General features: G+C 37.7%; 1 protein-coding gene across 1 annotated transcript in view; it reads left to right on the forward strand.

The window, feature by feature from the left end:
• Positions 1–19,113, forward strand: part of COL12A1 (collagen type XII alpha 1 chain) — a 115,571-nt gene that overhangs the window by 20,887 nt on the left and 75,571 nt on the right. The window contains 4 exon segments of the mRNA XM_070480790.1: positions 859–1,131; positions 3,813–4,085; positions 6,174–6,446; positions 16,112–16,384. Coding sequence (XP_070336891.1) covers positions 859–1,131; positions 3,813–4,085; positions 6,174–6,446; positions 16,112–16,384 — 1,092 coding nt within the window.

A 19,113-nucleotide genomic window follows, 5' to 3' on the forward strand; every position in this document is an offset into this window, starting at 1 on the left:
CACGCCCGTTTGTCATGTCCAATTAAATAACTGTGAATTGAGTGGAGGGCTGAGCTAGTTCCTTTGAATCAAAGGTGACTGCAGTATAGTCCTGGATCTTTGAATTCTTTTTCCTGGACCATTTTTGGGCATCATTCCTCACAAATGAATTCCCTATTCTCTTCTCTTCATTTGGTCAATTTCTGTTTTTCAACATTCGATTAAAAGTCCCATCTCTTGCATCAAGCTTCGTAACTGTTCTAGAGCTATAACGCTTATCACTTGTGGTCATTTGGCATTCAAATAGACCACTTTTTTGTTAATAACCTTGCACTCTCTTGTCGCTTCAGTTTCATTGTATGTCCCCTAAGGACAGTGAGTTTGCCTTCAACATTGCATCTTCCTATGATTTGGTTTAATAAATATTCTTTTGTTAGGAAAGCATTTTAAATTATTACTTTGAAATATCTATTTATGGTATGACAGAAATATCTGTCAAACCATTTGCTTGATGATTCATCTTAGGTCTGATACTGTTTAAATATTCTAGTTGTGGGTAGGACCATTCTGTTGCTGCTTTGCCTTATGAAGCTCAAAACTCTAATGCAGTTTTTTTTTAAGTAGTTGTTTTTATTAAACAACATAACTTAGTGTTATGAATGATCAAGACAAATGATCAAGACCTCTTTGCAGGGCTGTGAGTGAGAGTGAGAGGCTGCTTCTCACTGGTCTTGTGTGGACTACTCATTCAGTGCGTTGGCCTCAGCGACCACTCTCCCAACAGAACGGAAGGCATTTCAGAAAATGCGTAGCTGTTGGGTCCGTGTTTGCTTTGTAGATCGAAAAAATTTAACTGTGCCCTTCTTTTTCTCTTAACAGCTTATGTGCCTCCAAAGGATATTAATTTTTCTGAGGTGACTTCCAACAGTTTGAAAACCAGCTGGTCTCCTGCTGGAGAAAACGTTTTTTCGTACCACATCACCTACAAAGAAGCTACTGGGGATGATGAAGTGACGTTGGTGGAGCCGGCTTCGAGCACCAGTGTGGTCCTCAGCAACTTGAAACCAGAGACCCTGTACCTTGTCAATGTGACCGCGGAGTATGAGGATGGCTTCAGTATCCCCTTAGCTGGAGAGGAGACCACCGCAGAAGGTGTGAGGAGGGTTCCCCACTGTTTCCCCCAAACTAATAGTTTATCACAGAACAGAGTCACCATGGGAAATGACCATCTGCTTTATAGTTCAGCACTGTGAATGCCCTTGTAAGATTCAGTTCCTTTAAAATACAGCTACTCATAAATCTTTTTCAAAAGGGAAAAAGCTTTTAAGTAAAAGATCCTATGTTTATTTTGATGAATTTGAGGTTGAGACGGAGAACCATTAATGATTGCGGAATTAGCTCTTGAAATACTGCTTATCTAGCATTTTCTATCCCATGTTTCAAATACTTCTGAGCTACCAAACCTCTGATGACAGATATATATTACCGACTTTTTAAAATTGTGGTAGAATGTACCTATAAGTAACATTATAGTGACCGTTTTAACCCTTTTAAAGTATGCATTTCAGAGGCAATTAGTACATTCATATTGTTGTGCTAACATCACCACATTGTCTCCAGAACTTTATCTTGCAAAACTGGAACTCTCTACCTGTTAAACAACAACTCTTCATTCCCACTGTTACTCCTAAACAACTCCCCCTTCCTCCCCCGCAACAGTCATTTTACTTTCTGTCTCTATGAATTCGATGGCCCTAGGTTCCCATATGACTAGAATCATACAGTATTTCTCATTTTGTGACTGGCTTAGGGTTCATCTGTGCTGGAAGCATGTGTCAGAATGTTCTTTCTTCTATGACTGAATGATATTCCAATGTATGTATAGACCAACTTTCACCCATCAGTAAATATTTGGATTGCTTCATCCTTTAGCTACTGTAGATAAATCTGCTAAGAACCTGGGTGTACAAAGTTTACCAGATGTTTTAAGTGATATTTATTTAGATGTGTCCGCTTTACTGGAAAGAGTTGAATACTTTCTGATACATTTTTCTACATTTGATATTTAAAGTATTCCGAAGAACCTTGTCAGAAGACTAGCACCAGATATTTACTCTTTAAGATAAATACAGTGAATATTATGAGATATATCAGTTGTTCTCCATTTTTATTGGGTATAGAAAAGGCTGAAACAGCAGCATGAGGAACTTAAAATAGTTACAAACAAAGAAGTATTTGCTGACAGGGAAGGCATGTGCAGGTCTAGAGAATCTTTGAGTTTTTCAAATATGATTGGTTTTCTTTAGTGCATGGTTTAGGTATATTCCTTCCTGAAGGTTAGTAGATAGACTAAATGGCCCAAGGTGTCTTCTTGTCTTATGAATTTTGTGATGGTATAACCTAGCAGTCCACACTTAGCTATTTCTGACTTTCTGCTGATTTCTCTGTAATGTCAAATTGTGGTTTGATGAGCCTGGCCCTTTTTCTTCAGCACTTTGGGGGTGGAGATGGAACTTTGTCTCAAGAAGAAATCGAAACCTAGAGGGTTTTTTAGTATAGTCAACTATGTTTGGATACACTCTAATTTTTCCTCAGTGGGTTACTACAATAGAATTTGGTAACGCCTTTCCAGTTCTGTTGTTTGTAGTGAAATCTGAGATTTAAACTTTCTTCTGTCAATAAGGAAGTGTCTGATTCAATGTCTTTATTAAACTAGCAGTTATTAAGCTTCTGCTATGTGTCAGGTACTATGATAATTGTTTCCAAGGATTATCTCATTTCACCACCTCAATAACCCTACAATTAGTCATGTTTTTGCTGTTGGCTAAGCTGAGACTCAAAATTACACGTTAATTAAATTTCAGAGCCAGTATTCAGATCCATCAGTTTTGTTTGCTTGGACTAATATAGCCCTTTTACTTGCCATATTAAATGAATCATGGATATAGGTCTGCCAAATTGCAAATTAATTTTCAGTTTGCTTTCTTTTCTTGAGATATGCAATTCCTTTTCCTCCCTGGAGTGGTCTATTGGATATCTTGGACATTTAGATAAACTTCTAATTGCATGAGAGGTACATGCAAATATAGTGCACTGCGGTTTTACCCTAGTGGATTTAGTTCATCTTTCCTGACCATGTTGTCCATATGAACAATTCACTTCTTAGACAAAAAGGTCATTAAACCACAAAACCAAGTGATGTTCTTATTTGGACTTAATGAAAATTTCATTTAAGACTTAATGAAAATTTCATTTAAATTACATTGCAATTTAACTTCAAGATTTAGATTTAGCTAGTATTCATTAAGTACCTACAAATATGTTTGGTTTAATGCATGTGTGGTCTAATTATTCTCAAGTCAAATGACTGTGCAGATAAAAAAGTTAGCGGTGTGACTGATTGGATAAGACAGTTTGTTCAAGTGGGTGAATATGATAGACGTCAGTGTTCGGTATTAGTTTCCTGCTTTTTTGAGAAAATCTAGTAAGAGTGAAAGCCTTGTTACTTGTACTTGAAGAAACAGATTGTCTTTATTTTTGATTTTGTGTCAATATTAATTTGCAATTTTAAAGAGTATGATTTTAAAAGTTTACTGTTATATACCTCTTTATTTGATTAAACAGTTGACAGTGCTCAGTTTCTTTCTGGGTGTTGTAGTGCGTTTGCCATTTCAGAATGTAGTTAATATCTGGCCAAATGAGTTCCGGAGCCACGATGTTTGTCAAAAAATGCTCATGGATTTGCTTAGAGAAATGCTGTTAACTTAGTGATCAAAAACTAACTTTTTATTCTTCACATATAATCAATCAACTTAATATTTTTTAAATTTTAGTGAAAGGAGCACCTCGAAACCTAAAGGTGACAGATGAGACTACGGATAGCTTTAAAATTACCTGGACTCAAGCTCCGGGGAGAGTCTTAAGGTACCGAATTATTTATAGACCTGTTGCTGGTGGAGAAAGCAAAGAAGTTACCACTCCAGCCAATCAGAGGAGGAGAACGCTGGAGAACCTGACTCCAGACACAAAATATGAAGTATCTGTAATTCCTGAATATTTCTCAGGACCCGGGTCTCCGTTGACTGGAAATGCAGCCACTGAAGAAGGTAGACGAAATATGCTCATTATTTGATAACAACTGAAATCTTAGACTAGGAGACACTTTGGACAACTATTCAGACACTACAAGCCATGAGATACTTTGTCTCAATTACTGGAGTATCTAAGATGCTAGTCCTATTAGATTTGATTTACTCAGATATTTGACTTACTTGTGATCCCCATTTATTGGGCTTTCCTGATAGCTCAGATGGTAAAGAATCTGCTTGCAAAACGGGAGACCTGGGTTAGATCCCTGGCTTGGGAAGATCCCCTGGAGGAGGGCATGGGAACCCACTCCAGTATTCTTGCCTGAAGAATCCCCATGGACAGAGGAGCCTGGCAGGCAGGCTACAGTCCATGGGTTGCAAAGAGTTAGGCATAACTGAGCGACTGAGCACAGCACAGACCTCATTTATTGGTGTCAGCAGAAACCTGAGTTGTATGATACAGTCTAAATATTCTTTTAATATAATGTTATTAAATATTCTATTATAAATTGGATGATGACTAGGGATTAAAAATCACATTATGCACCATTCAGACAGATTACCTGTTATTTCTTCAGGAAGATCTAAAAATACTCACCTGTTTTTATTTAAATGGAATGATTAGGCTTCCAGGATAGATTCTGATATTAGTTGCAAGTTATTAATATTTAATGTATCATTTCATGAATAAAAATTAAGGCATATGTATTTTTCATTTTATTCCTTGTCTTTAAAGTTTTAAAAACATAATAATAATTCCATGTCAGCAATAATGAGCAGTTATTAAGTATCTGGAGTAGGAAATGGGAACCCACTCCAATATTCTTGCCTGGGAAATCCCATGGACAGAGGATCCTACTGGACTATAGTCCACGGGTCACAAGAGTCAGACTCAACTGAGAGACTAAACCACCACCACCATTAAGCACTCATTCACATCAGCTTCTGTGCAGAGCATTTCATGTATTCTCTCACTTAATCCCTGCATAGGACCTATGAAGTTGTTACTTTTATTATCTTAGTGTTGCAAAAATATTGAGGCTAAGGAAACTGAATGTTGTTAATAAGCAGTGAATGTGAGTTTGTTGCCCTCCTGCAGACGCTGACTGCTTCATGATTCCTGTCCTGGTGCAGCCTAGCTAATTAGTCTGTCCTGCAAAGACCCTCTCCACCTGCCCTCTTCTTCTCTTCCATTGGAGAAGTTACTACCCTTATTCTTTCCAGTTGGGGATCTAGGGCTCTTTGTATTGGGCACCAAAAAAAAAAAAAAAAAAATGACCCAGTGATGCTTCATCCTTATATTTTTTTGAGTTAAAGCAGCTGGGGGATGTGTACCTGGAGAGTTGGGAGCCTTGAGACCCTTCAGAGACCACATGGCCCCATTACCAAGAAAGTCATGAAAAGCCAAACATCACAGTTGCAAAGGGATGGGCAACCCCTGACTGGAACCGAGGCTCGTTTCCTCTCATATTTTTCTAGAGACAGCACTATTTATCATTTTTATCAATTAACATATTTCATGGGCATCACATTTAGATGTTCCTAGCTTTCCTCCAACAAAGTCTTTTTATTGACTATTTCTTAGAGGAGTTAAAAGTCTTCATTGTGTTACTAATCAGCATATATACATTTTGTAGTGCTTTGTTCCAGTTTTAGAGGAAATGTTGTAGTTTTTTCACATGAAAGATTCTAGCATGGAAGACTTTAACCTGTGTGACTTCTGTTCAGAAGAGAAATTGGATGGCTTTTGCTTTGTTTCTGCTAACACATAGGGCCCAATTTAGAGATGCTTAAACTCTGTTGACTAGTCAGCCGTTACAATAGTTATAATCTCACCCAGGATGTAAATTTGATTACATATCTATCAATAGATAGATAGATAGATATGGGTTTCCCAGGTGGCACTACCGTAAAGAACCTGCGTGTCAATGCAGGAGATGTGAGAGATGCAGGTTTGATCTCTGGGTGGGGAAGATCTCCTGGAGGAGGGCATGGCAATTGATTTTATATATATATATATATATATATATATATATATAGCATCAAAATGTTTTTAAGTCGTTTTATTAAATAATGAGTTTTGATGTTGTTGTTTCTTTAATGAAGTTAGAGGGAAGCCGAGGGATTTACGAGTTTCTGACCCTACGACATCAACGATGAAACTGGCTTGGACGGGGGCACCAGGAAAGGTGAAACAGTATCTCATCACATACACACCGGTGGCAGGAGGTGACACTCAGGAGGTCACTGTGAAGGGAGACTCAGCAAGTACCGTCCTGAGGGGGTTAAACGAAGGGACGCCGTACGCCTTGTCTGTGACAGCCTTGTACGCCTCTGGAGCTGGAGATGCCCTTTTTGGAGAAGGAACAACACTTGAAGGTGATTACTGTCATAGAAGTCTCTGAGTTTGCTTGTGACTGTGCTTAGGAAGCTTAAAATGTTTTCAGAGAACGAAATCTGAGTGTGTGCCATCTTTTCTCTTAAAAGGAATTTGTATTGAAACATAAGTAGTCATAAAACCGCTTCTTATTCAGAGATGTAGGCTACCAGAAAAATTAAATTTGATTGGGAAGCAGTGTACTGGGGAGCTGAGTGTGTAGTAAGGCTGTAGAAATGTGTCTATTATGCCATAGGTTGGAGAATGGGTGTGTGACTCTCAGAGTGGACGGGGGAAACATTAATGGAGCAAGAGGGTTTGGCTTGCCTGAGATAACGTGGTTGGTTTATCACCGAGGAGCAGACAGGAGCCCTTTTCTGACTAATAACATCTTCTCCTGCACCGTGCCTATCAATATCAGTATCAGTTCAGTCGCTCAGTTGTGTCCGACTCTTTGTGACCCCGTGGACTGCAGTATACCAGGCCTCCCTGTCCATCACCAACTCCCAGAACCTACTCAAACTCATGTCCATTGAGTTGGTGACGCCATCCAACCATCTCATCCTCTGTCGTACCCTTCTCCTCCCACCTTCAATCTTTCCTAGCATCAGGGTCTTTTCCAATGAGTCAGTTCTTCACATCAGGTGGCCAAAGTATTGGAGTTTCAGCTTTAGCATCAGTCCTTCCAATAAATATTCAGGATTGATTTCCTTTAGGATGGACTGGTTGGATCTCCTTGCAGTCCAAGGGACCCTCAAGAGTCTTCTCTGACTGTGCCTATAAGCATTTATAAAAGCTTGAGAAATATGAGAATCCAAGTTACTGTTTGTTTTCTGAATGACTTCTAAAATTCAGTTCTGTGTTAGAAGTTAAAAGTTAATGCAGTACTTAGTAAGAACCATCAACAAGACTGGATCTGTTTCCTTGGTTCTCTAGAGTTCATTGTCGGAGGGCTTCATATTTCTTAGGCTCTTTTGAACTGTAATGGCAGCTTAGATTTGACTCACCATAACCAGAAAGTAAGTCATATGAGAGAGAGAAAGCACAAATTTAACTTAACTACAATGAAATGGATTGTAGTGTTGAAAGGCAGTATCAGTGGATGGTTAAAATGATGATGCAGTTCTGTAGCTGGGGCCTAAATGGGAGGTTGGGTTTTCTTTTGTTATCACCACCTTTTCTATGCCTTATTTAAAATAATTGTAGGAAGAAAATGAAATATCTTTTGTCATGTGAGATCACAGTGATATTAGGCAAATATCCATATCAGATTTCGTGGATCCAAGAGCTTGGGGACGATAGATGTTGTAATTCACAAGGGTGAGATCTACAAGAGGCAGTGTTGATTATAACTTTAAGACTTAGGTAAGAAATAAAAGCTAATTGACAAAAACAGTCTAATCAAAGTTTTGTCTCTAATAGTGATCAAGGGTTTAATCCAATACTTTGTGAAATTTGTTTTTAGAAGAGGGTTTAAATGAAAGATTAAATCCCAGTGTGCAAAGTACTGATTATTCGACAAGTCCTGGTTTGGCTACCATGTGACTTTGAAATAACCTCTTAACCCCTCTGAACCTGAGTTTATCCATCTATAAAGAGGGGATGACCATTTTTTCCCCTTTCTCCCAGAGTTATTGTGGAGATCACATGGTAGGGTGTTAAGTGAAATGCTTTGGGATCTGGAAAATACTCCACATATATAAAATTCATCAAGGGGAAACAACATTCAGTTTAGAACTGATATCTAAAGATACAGCTTTTGTAAGTATATCAAAGATGTTGACTGGTTACTCTAAAATTTTGAAAATAATAAGAGATGGAAATGGAAATTGCCTTAATTACGGGGACACAGTCCAAACAATGAAAGCATGTGATCTTTATACCTGGAGCAACATTCAGAATTTCTGAGAAATTTGTCCTTTTTTTTTTTTGACCTTTAAGTTCTCTTTCTCATGCGCTTTCTATAGGCTTTCAACATAGATTGCTCTTCTAGGAGTTTTAAAGGATCGGCTTTGGAGCTTTTGCTTTTTTATAGAATAGTTGTAGATTGTTTATATTTGCGAACATTTCTCCCTTATAAGGAATATCTTGAAAATAATTTAGTAGTTTTACTTCTGCTTATACTTTTTAAACTTCTGATATTCTTTTGCATTTCTTACTTTATAAATGTACTTACACTTTGTCAAAATGTTGCCTCTAAAGATTAATGCATTTTTACTATGAATAATATATTATAAAATTTTAGAAAATAAAATGCACATTTTAACATCACAGCAAACATTCTATTGGGTAATGACTTTTCTAGGCCAAGTGTGTAGCTAAATTCTTTATAATTTTATGGCTTTGCACAGGTGGTATAGAAAATCCACAAATTTGAATGTGTGTGTTAGTGTGCACACCTATATATCTGGTCAGAAATAATCTCCAAGGGAGATATACAGGTAGTAAAATAAATTAAAAAAATGACTGTTTCCCATTCCCTGAGATGGAGGAAAGCTAGATGATTTGTAACTTCACTTAAAAAATATAGTTAATTCATAACTAGATTGTAATAGTAGATTTTTTTCCATTGACACCAAAGCTTTTCACTTTAGTGAAGGATTAGAGAAAAGGCTGCCAGCCTGATTTTGTTAACATATTTATCTCATTGCATGATGTGTGGTAAACTTATCAAATATGTGAAAGCATAGTTGTGACTAAGTTAAAATAATAGATTTTTTTTTTGCTCATGGTTATTCCATTTCATTTTATTATATTAACTCAGCCAAATCCACATACCATATACAGGAATAGGATATGATGGTAAATGCAGAGAATGGAAAGCCCAGAAACACAGCCAGCCAACTGCTCTTGAGGGTTGCTGTTTTTCTAATCTGTTTTTCTCTTGGGAGAGGAGGTGGTTAGAGCAGACCTTGAAGGAATGTTTCTTCCATCCAGAGGCATGGCTCAGCCAGCGAGGGCATTCTGTGGCTTGAAAATTTTATAGATTGACTGAAGTGCATTCTATTCAATTAAAAAAGAATTAAAAAAATATTTAGCATGGGCTATAACCATCCCTAACTTGAATCTGTTTCCTAGTGTTTTCTTGAAATGCAGCCAATGATCAGAAAATTCCCCTGTCCCTGGAAGAGAGATTTATTAGCATTGGCGTTGGGGAGGGTTCATGGTTGGCTCTAGTACTGTATGAAATAGAATCACAAAGGCAGAGTTTATTACTATTTCAGATCCAAACTTCAGAGGAATCTGAGCACAAGCTATTAGGTTTGATTTACATTGTTTTTTTCTCCTGTTGTTGTTAAAGTAGATTTAATGTAATTACTAAAACACTGCTGTACATGTAAATGAACTTCAGATCTTGAAAGAATTCTTAGTTGTCACTGCCAGTGTTTACAGAGGGAAACCTGCTCTTTTAAACCTAGAAATGAATAATTCCCACTTTAATTCAGAGATTTGCTGCAAATGAATGCAAATGTCAACGTTGGAATAATACAGTTCTTTTACTTTTGAATGTGTTTGATGGCTGTGGAAAAGATGATTTTTCAGAATTTCTTTTGTTTCAGTTGCCATAGCAACCCTCTGGTGTCCTAAACATGAAAGGCTTCCTATACATCAAACCGAGCTAACTCAGCTGACATTTGGTTACCATGAGGTTTTTAGCACATCACAGGAATTCTTCTGCAAGATGTTGAGTAACATGGGGTGCCTCCAAGATGGAATAAATAAGGCCTCTGTGTTTTCCTAGATTTACTGCTGTCTCATAATTAGAAAAATCATTCATTCTGTGTATAACAATTCTGATGTTTCCAGGGAACTTTAGTCCAATCACCAAACAGTAACATCTTTCCCACACATTGATGGCTTATCAGAGAAAATCTAAACTATGTTGGAGAGGTGACAGTTATGGAAGAAATCTCATCCATGCTTTGAAGTTGAAGGGCAATTTGTTTAGAGCTTTTTAAGAACTATGTGTTACTTAAAGTAAGTTAACTGATCAATAGTGAACTTTGTCCTTTGGAATGGTGATTACAAGTCGTTGCTTGTAAATCAAGTATGTTTCCACATGAACATTATCCAGAGCAGGTCTTCCTTATTCTGCCGTGGAAAGTTGGATGACTTTGAGTTGAGCTCTATCGGAAAAGACAAATTGATTTAGAAGTGGGTTACATTACATTTTCAATTTAATTTCTATTTTTGAAAGTGGTATGTGAAACTCAATGAAAGCTGGCTGGAACAATCTATAAGATGAAAATAGTTTCATTTCATAATGATTAATTTTTCAGTTATCACTGGCTAATTTGTGTTATAATTATATTTGAATTGGATGATGATCTGCTTTTCAGAAAGCAAATGGAAAAGGGCTAAGGAAATGTAGGAAAGTTACTTAAATGAGGCCTCAGTTCTTTGGCCTCGTATGTGGAAAAAGTAGAATCAACCCCATGTGGATCTTTAGATCATGAGAAATGCACCTGTCTAATTATTTGCCTCAGCAGCAGCACAGGGATGCATGCATGCAGGCACCAGCAGTGCTGCCTTTTGATATATGTGACTGTGGTTTGTAATCTGATCAGAAATACTGAGTATCAAAATTTCAAAAACTGGTGAATTTTGTTTGTTTAAATTTATGACAGAAAAGCTTTGTATTTCTTATACTTCCCCTAGTACTATACTGGAGAGAGCAGAGTAGAAGGGAAAACTATTGAGAGGGAATCAAAGGAATAGAGATGAAGGCATACCAATATTACAGAAGATGATGGTATGACTTTCTTGAAATGATTGCCAACAATTCCATTCCCAGAGGTAAAAGTAACATGCAAAGTACAGGCATGTGGTTCAGAATGGCAGGAAACAAATAGAGTGAGATTATATATTATTGAAAACCATGTCACTCAGGTGAAAAACGTGAACAAACCCAAACATCATAAAACATGCATTTGTGAGTCTTGTGGGCAGACAGAGAGGAGGAGTTCAAGATGGGGGAGCCTTTCCTAGAGCAGAAGTGGGTTCATATTTAGGGACAGGTGAGACAAAGTGGCAAAAGTGTGCTGGATTCGTTCCTGCTCATGCCACTGTTTCTATGGTTCTTCTTTTGAAGAACTGCAAATGGTGATTCCAGCCATGAAATTAAAAGACGCTTACTCCTTGGAAGGAAAGTTATGACCAAACTAGATAGCTTATTAAAGAGCAGAGACATTACTTGGCCAACAAAGGTCCATTTAGTCAAGGCTATGGTTTTTCCAGTGGTCATGTATGGATGTGAGAGTTGGACTGTGAAGAAGGCTGAGTGCTGAAAAATTGATGCTTTTGAACTGTGGTGTTGGAGAAGATTCTTGAGAGTCCCTTGGACTGCAAGGAGATACAACCAGTCCATCCTAAAGGAGATCAGTCCTGGGTGTTCATTGGAAGGACTGATGCTGAAGCTGAAACTCCAGTACTTTGGCCACCTCATGCAAAGAGTTGACTCATTGGAAAAGACCCTGATGCTGGGAGGGACTGGGGGCAAGAGGAGACGGGGACGACAGAGGATGAGATGGTTGAATGGCATCACCAACTCAATGGACATGAGTTTGGGTAAATTCCGGGAGTTGGTGATGGACAGGGAGGCCTGGCGTGCTGCTATTCATGGGGTCGCAAAGAGTCAGACATGACTGAGCGACTGAACTGAACTGAAATGATCCTTTGTGGTCTTTCCTGTTAGCTCAAACAGTAAAGAATCCTCCTACATGCAGGAGACCCAGGTCTGATCCCTGGGTCTGGAAGATCTTCTGGAGATGGGAATGGTAACCCAGTCCAGTATTCTTGCCTGGAGAATCCATGGACAGAGGAGCCTGGTGAGACTACAGTCCATGGGGTCACAAAGAGTCAGACACGACTGAGTGACTAATACTAACCTTTGCTGGATAGAGGCTTTATACTAGTCTTATATTTCTTTCTTGTTCCTCTCTCTTTCCTCTTCCTTCCCAGGTATATTAGAAATAGACTCTCTCCCCAAACCAGTCCAAATAATCTCTTTCAGTAGCTGCTGATGTCTGAACTTCTGTAGTTTGAGAAAACCTACAATTCAATATAAACTAAAGCAAATGGCTCGCTGGGTAACACTTGAGTGGAATCTCATTCACAGGAAAATGTGATCAATGCTTGATGAAGAAGCATTGAAAAGCCATTTCCTTTTGACACAGGATGGATGGAAAGGATTCTCTGAGGGTCGGCCTTGGGCTCACGCCACTACTACTGAAAGGCTGACTTGTGTGTGGCCATAGACCCATGTAATATAGAGAAACCATCACACCGTGCTACACAGCGTCCCCATTTCCTCCAGTTTTGACCAATTTTGCTTTCACCCCATGGTGTTTTATTTCACCACACTTGTCTCTCATTTCTGAATGAAAGCAAGGGTGAGGGTTCCTTCCCACACTGATCAAACACAGCTTCCAAATAAATGTCCCCTAAGTGAGAAAAGAGGCCAGAATCGTGAAGGAATTAGGATCACAGAGGAGTCTGAAACGATTTTTAGAAAGCATCAGGGCTCAGGCATGTCTTCAGACACTCCAGTTTAATTGGTCTGGGATGGCCGGGTCTTAGCCCTCCAAGTGATTCCTGTATCTGACCAGGTCCAGTCCAGGTTTTACTCCTGAGGGTCCCAGGGCTCCAGGAGGTAGCAGCATGCTCATCCCATTGCACACCTAGTCCCCAGGCCAGCGTGGCCCCTTGGCAGACTGCCAGTTATATCACAGGGTGCAATTCAGCTGCTTTTTTGGTAACTTAACATTTGGCCAAGTCAAGATTCCATTTTTAAAAACTTCAAGGGTTATAGGTCTGATAAAATATACTTATCACCAGAATATCATAGTCTCATGATTCTTGGATGTAATGCAACAGTTTGAAAACCCAGCCTTCCTACTTTTTGGAGAAAAAAGTGTTTCAATGTGTTTGACAACAGTGTACACTTAATATTTCAGTTCAGTTCAGTTCAGTCTCTCAGTCGTGTCTGACTCTTTGTGACCCCATGGACTGCAGCACACCAGGCCTCCCTGTTCATCACCAACTCCCAGAGTTACTCAAACTCATGTCCATCGAGTCAGTGATGCCATCCAGCCATCTCATCCTCTGTCGTACCCTTCTCCTCCCGCCTTCAATCTTTCCCAGCATCAGGGTCTTTTCCAATGAGTCAGTTCTTCGCATCAGGTGGCCAAAGTATTGGAGTTTCAGCTTCAGCATCAGTCTTTCCAATGAATATTCAGGACTGATTTCATTTAGGATAGGTTGGTTGGACCTCCTTATATTTAGGATTATTCTTATCAAACTGACTGACTGACATACAAGAAACCCACTGAAGCAGTTTATATTTTCAGTCTTGGCTTCTGGTTTGAGGTGTCTCTTTTCTTTGGATTTCACATTTCTTTGTCACAAACATGGAATGTTGCAGCACCAGTACCTACAAATAATGCCTTTCTGTGCCAGGCAGAAGCTATCATTTTTTTGAGGACCTTTTATTTCTGTAATTGAGAATATAATTAGCGTTCACTTGAATTAGTGCTGTCATGCCATTAATGGGAACTCAGGAATATTTTTTAGTTAATATTGTATTTGGATCTTAAAAAGTGTCTTTAGAGATTCTTTCCAGAACACTGACCAGTCTTGCAGAGGTCTTCATTGCAATTTTATTAATATTTTGTCTTAGCTTTCCAGGTCTTGCGAGTGTTAGTGTAGTTGATTAAAATCCATGGGAATACATATCTAGAGCTCCTTTTGTTTGTAGCTCAGAAATATCTTTGTGAATGTATTTTTGCTTCAACCACAAATTCCCTTCCTATTATTTTCTCACAGTGAAATCATTAGCCTGTGTTTGTGAGATTGATGTCTGTTGCCATGGAAATAAACAATGTCACAAATTCAGAACTATAGAAAGTGGGCAGCAAAATAGGCTGAGAAGCACAATCTTTGGGAAAACTAGAAACTGAAATTATTATTTGTAAATCACTTCAGTGTTAATTTGGAAGATTACCCCCATGTTGTAGCTAACTTTGTTTTATACTTTTGGGGAATGTTCTTAATGTAGCTTATTTAAATTCTGAATCCCTTTCAAGTATTTTCAAGTATTATTTCACAAAAGCTGTTGCTAACTGCATCCTGGGAAATTTAAGAGAGGAGGTAGACATGAAAAAAGGGTGTAGTATATATTAAGCAAATGAAACATGCTGCGTATTTAAAACTTAGAGACCGGTAGTTGGAATATCAGCCATAAAAACAAAATATAAAGTGCAGCCAAGTCAAACCCAACCAACTCAGCCCAACCCAACCAAATAAACAAGTAGAGAAGATATAAAGATGTGTGACCTTAGTAGAAATACAATTAAAGAAGACCTTCAAATGAAGATGAGCCTCAGGAACTGAGGGAAAGAAGTCAGTATGTTCTTGAAAATAAATATTCTTGGTTGCAGTGAAATATGTAATTAATTTCCCTCCAGAGATGAGATGTCCTGTCAGCAGTTAAACTTATTTATAATAGAGTTAGAATTTTCCATTTGGTCTTGGGGTCTGGTAGTATGCCCAGCTTCCATTTTATTTATTTTTTCCTCTGTAATCTAACATATATGATAGGGTTTTGTCCACCAACATTTCTTTGTCATTTATTGTTATCTTTATGTACTTGAAATTTAAATAATTATGGGTATTTTTAAGATATTCATTTTTACTCTTTGATTCAAGTAGAATAACAGCCTTCAGCATTCTTGTAGCAGGACTATATATCATTTTCTTGAATACACAACAATTACTGGCAAAATGTATGCTGTAGAAGCAGATAGTTTTATATTTATGTCATACTGTGGCATAAACCCTAGTAAAGGTAGCCAGTATAAAATGACTTGTATATTTATCTTACATTTAAATAATGGAAACTTAGGGTTTTATTGGTAGACATCTGTGCCTCCTATTAAGTCGGGGTTTCCATATTTTTTCCACTTGAGTTGTATTTTTATTTTGAATGAGAAAGCCGAAATATAGTAGCAGGCATTTTCGATCAGTTAGAGCAAGTGGTGTGTTTTATTTTGATGACTAATCATTTTTAGGTTTTCCAGAAGAACTGTTGGTTTTTATTTTCCTTAGTGTTAAGCTATAATTGAAAATTTGCATTTCTGTTTTTTTAGCTTTGTGAACGAAATAGACCTTTGAAAATAGATTGTGAAAAAAAGACTGTTGAAATTAAGATTTGCAAGTGATGTAAGATTGTTGAAGTAACTGGAAGTGGTACATTGAAACTGAGCTTCTTTAAAGAAGATAGGAAAAGATGGCAAAGAAATAAAGATCTTTGTGAAAAATGGATGAAGAGGACTGAGTTATAAAATTGGGGGATTTAGATGCTTTTTTTTCTCTTTGAAATTTTCTTTAGGCACTTACTTCTTCGTATTTGAATGTCATTCTTGTTCTGAAGGACATTTCAATCTGACTGGACATATGGGGGCAAGGGTGATAGGCAGGAATCAGGCATAGTTATTAAGTTTAATCCCATCTTCTGTTCCCCTGACAGAATAGGACAGACAGCTCAGAAAGAAGAAATGGGTAAGTTAGACAAATTGAGTCCAACAAGTCAGGGTGTCTGCCAGGATGAGGGAGTATTTACATATCTAATAGACATTAAAAAATGATCCCCCTTTCATTTCTTTTCTAGAGCGTGGTTCACCTGGAGATTTGATTACTAAGGATATCACGGACACATCGATTGGGGCTTATTGGACGTCAGCTCCAGGAATGGTTCGCGGTTACAGGGTCTCTTGGCAATCACTTTATGATGATATAGAGGCTGGAGAAAAGAGTCTTCCTGCAGATGTAATTCATACTGTGATAGAAAATCTGCAGCCAGAGACCAAATACAGAGTTTCCGTATTTGCAACTTACAGCAGTGGAGAAGGGGAACCCCTGAGTGGAGAAGCCATAACTGAATGTAGGTAACATTCTGAGCGGGCTTGGCAGTGTATAGCTCTCAGCTCACGATAACCTCTTGCATTTTTTTCTTTATGTGACAGATGAGGGCTAAAAACTTATGACCTTTCATGAATGTGCTTTAAAATCAAGTTCGTTGTGTATCTAAACTTGTATCAAATTTTGAAATATTGAATCCCTGCCAACTACCTACACAGTTTACCCTTGAAAATGTGGGGGTTAATCTGAGTAAAATTTATAGGCAACTGTTCTTATCTGAGGTTCCTCTGCATCCCAGAATAAAACCAACCTCGGATCATGTAGTCCTGCAGCATTTGATAGTGAAAAAAAAATCCATGTGTAAGTGGACCTTCAAAGTTCAAACTTTGTTGTTCAAGGATGAAATGTGTTTCTCTCTGTCTTTCTCTCGCTTCTTTTTTTCTGGTGGAAAGATCAACTAGATAAGAGACTCAACTAGTAAAGAGACAAGAAGCTATGGAAACAAAGAGAATTCAGGCACATTTATAACTACATGGCCTCGGGCAAGTTCTTGAAACTTCTTTGAGCTTCAGTTTCCTAATATGTAGAATGCAGCATCAGACTGTGTTGAGCATTAAATAAAATAACAGTGGGCAAAGCAACAAGCATAGTGCCTAGCCACTTGGAGAAGACTGATGTATAATGTGGCTATTGAGCCAATGTTTGTTATACAACCAGGACTAATCCTAAATTATTTTTACTATGTTTGGGGAGGCTAATTCAAGTCTACTCAGTTTTCTGGTGGCTAAAATTTACCTTAATCTCATATTCCTTCCTGTGAAAAATTTTGAGTTGACCTCTCATCATTTATCATCAGGTGGCTAGTGAGAAATGGGTCTGTATTTCATAATTGTCTTTCCTAAAAAACAATTTATTAAAAATGGGCATTTCTAAGAATTTATAGGAAAGTTCATTCCTTTTATTTGGGAGGATTTTAGGAAAAGGGGAAAGAGTGAGGGTATTCTTGCATTTCTTTTGTTAAGAAGAGGTGGAGGAATTGGGTGGAATTTAGGCCACATATTAGGTGATTTTTCTGCCAAAGGAGGAGAGAGGAAAATGCCAAGGGCAATTTCAGTGAAGTCCTGTATCCTGATTTGAAGTTGTCCTTAAATTAAAATCTTTTGGTCTGAGTTCTCTGTAGAAGTCATCTTTTTTTTTTTTTTTTTTTTTTAAATCACTGGCAAACTCAGTTGGATATGTCTAAGTTAGGCCACATATGACACATCTAGCTAAATTTATTTGTAGGCATAAAGATACAATTCACATGGCTGAGAAATTCTCAAAAAATACATATTTAGAGGGAAACTTTTTCATAAATTCTCCTCCACCCTTTCTCCTGAAAAAATCGAATCCTCAGATATTTATTTGGGATTTAAAATCTCCACAAGGGATATGTTTTAGCTCAAAGCAAGTATGTTAGTAGAAATTCTAAATAAGCTTTCTAAAAGCTGAGCATCTAAGACATTTTCAGTATTTCTTGGCTAATTGATTGATTTAAAGCTTAGTAAATAGAAAGGCCTCTTTTGAACCATGAGCAGAGTAGGTAGGAATGAAAGGCACATTTTCTAGAGGGTATAAGTCAACTGCTCAAACTGCTAAGCAAATTAGATGAAAGATAAGGATCTTTCTTTGTTCTGCTACTATTTTTAAAAATTTTTATTTGGAGGACAATTGCTTTACAATGTTGTGCTGGTTTTTGCTTTACAGCAGCGCAAATCAGCCACAAGTGTATATACATCGCCTCCCTCTTGAGCCTCCCTCCCCATCCCCTATCTGCTACCATTTTTAGTTGTTGGTGTGTTTTAGTTTGCTTTTTTTGTGGAAGGTAAGGTAGTTTTGACGATACTTTGAGAAATTCGAGTCACATGTAGTGTCTTTGGCTGGTGGACAAGTCCAAAATGGTGTGTCTAACTGGGCCATGCTCTTAGAGGACCTTATAAACTTCCAAGGGGGATGTTTTGGAAATATTTTCTGCTTTCGCCTGACATTCAGATACATGGAATGCAGACTGTTGATACAATGACAATGACAAATTGTGGCTAGAAAGCCAGCAGGTGGGAAACTACCAGCCCTCCAATTATGGCAGCTAGTTTAGCCAAGGTACAGTGAGTTTTGGAGAGCATCTTGTGAAAAGCACTAAAACTTGAAAAGAACCTAGAGAGTGGGAGTGTTACAGCATTTTATAGCATGTGGCATACCAATGAATGGAGTGACAAATCTTGCCTTTTACTTATGGGAAGCCAACAAGGATTTTTTTCCCTCCTTAAAATTCAGAGTTTCCTGTTAAAGCTAGGATGAGATATGTTGTACTTTATTTAACTTCAATTCCTTTATTTTAAAGAGTTGATTAAAAAGCAGGAAAACAATTGAGATCCTGAAGCATTTCAAGCATTCATTTCAGTATGAAGTACAGTATTTGACAGTTATTAACATACTTAAATTTGGGAATATTTTCTTTTTTTTTTTCTTTCTTTCTTTCTTTCTTTCTTTCTTTATTTATTTTTATTAGTTGGAGGCTAATTACTTGGGAATATTTTCAACTTTGTGATCCCACTTTTTGGGGACATAGGCTTCTTTTTAGACCAATACTCATAAGATGTAAATATCCATTTTTCTCAGTTTTAAATGTTATGAAATGGGCTTGAGAATTTTGTGTAAGGAAGAAATGTCTTGTTTTAGTGAACAAGAGTTGAAGACATGGAAACAAGAGGT

The sequence above is a fragment of the Odocoileus virginianus genome, chromosome 19 (genome assembly GCF_023699985.2).
Source record: "Odocoileus virginianus isolate 20LAN1187 ecotype Illinois chromosome 19, Ovbor_1.2, whole genome shotgun sequence".
In the NCBI taxonomy this organism is placed as follows: domain Eukaryota; kingdom Metazoa; phylum Chordata; class Mammalia; order Artiodactyla; family Cervidae; genus Odocoileus; species Odocoileus virginianus.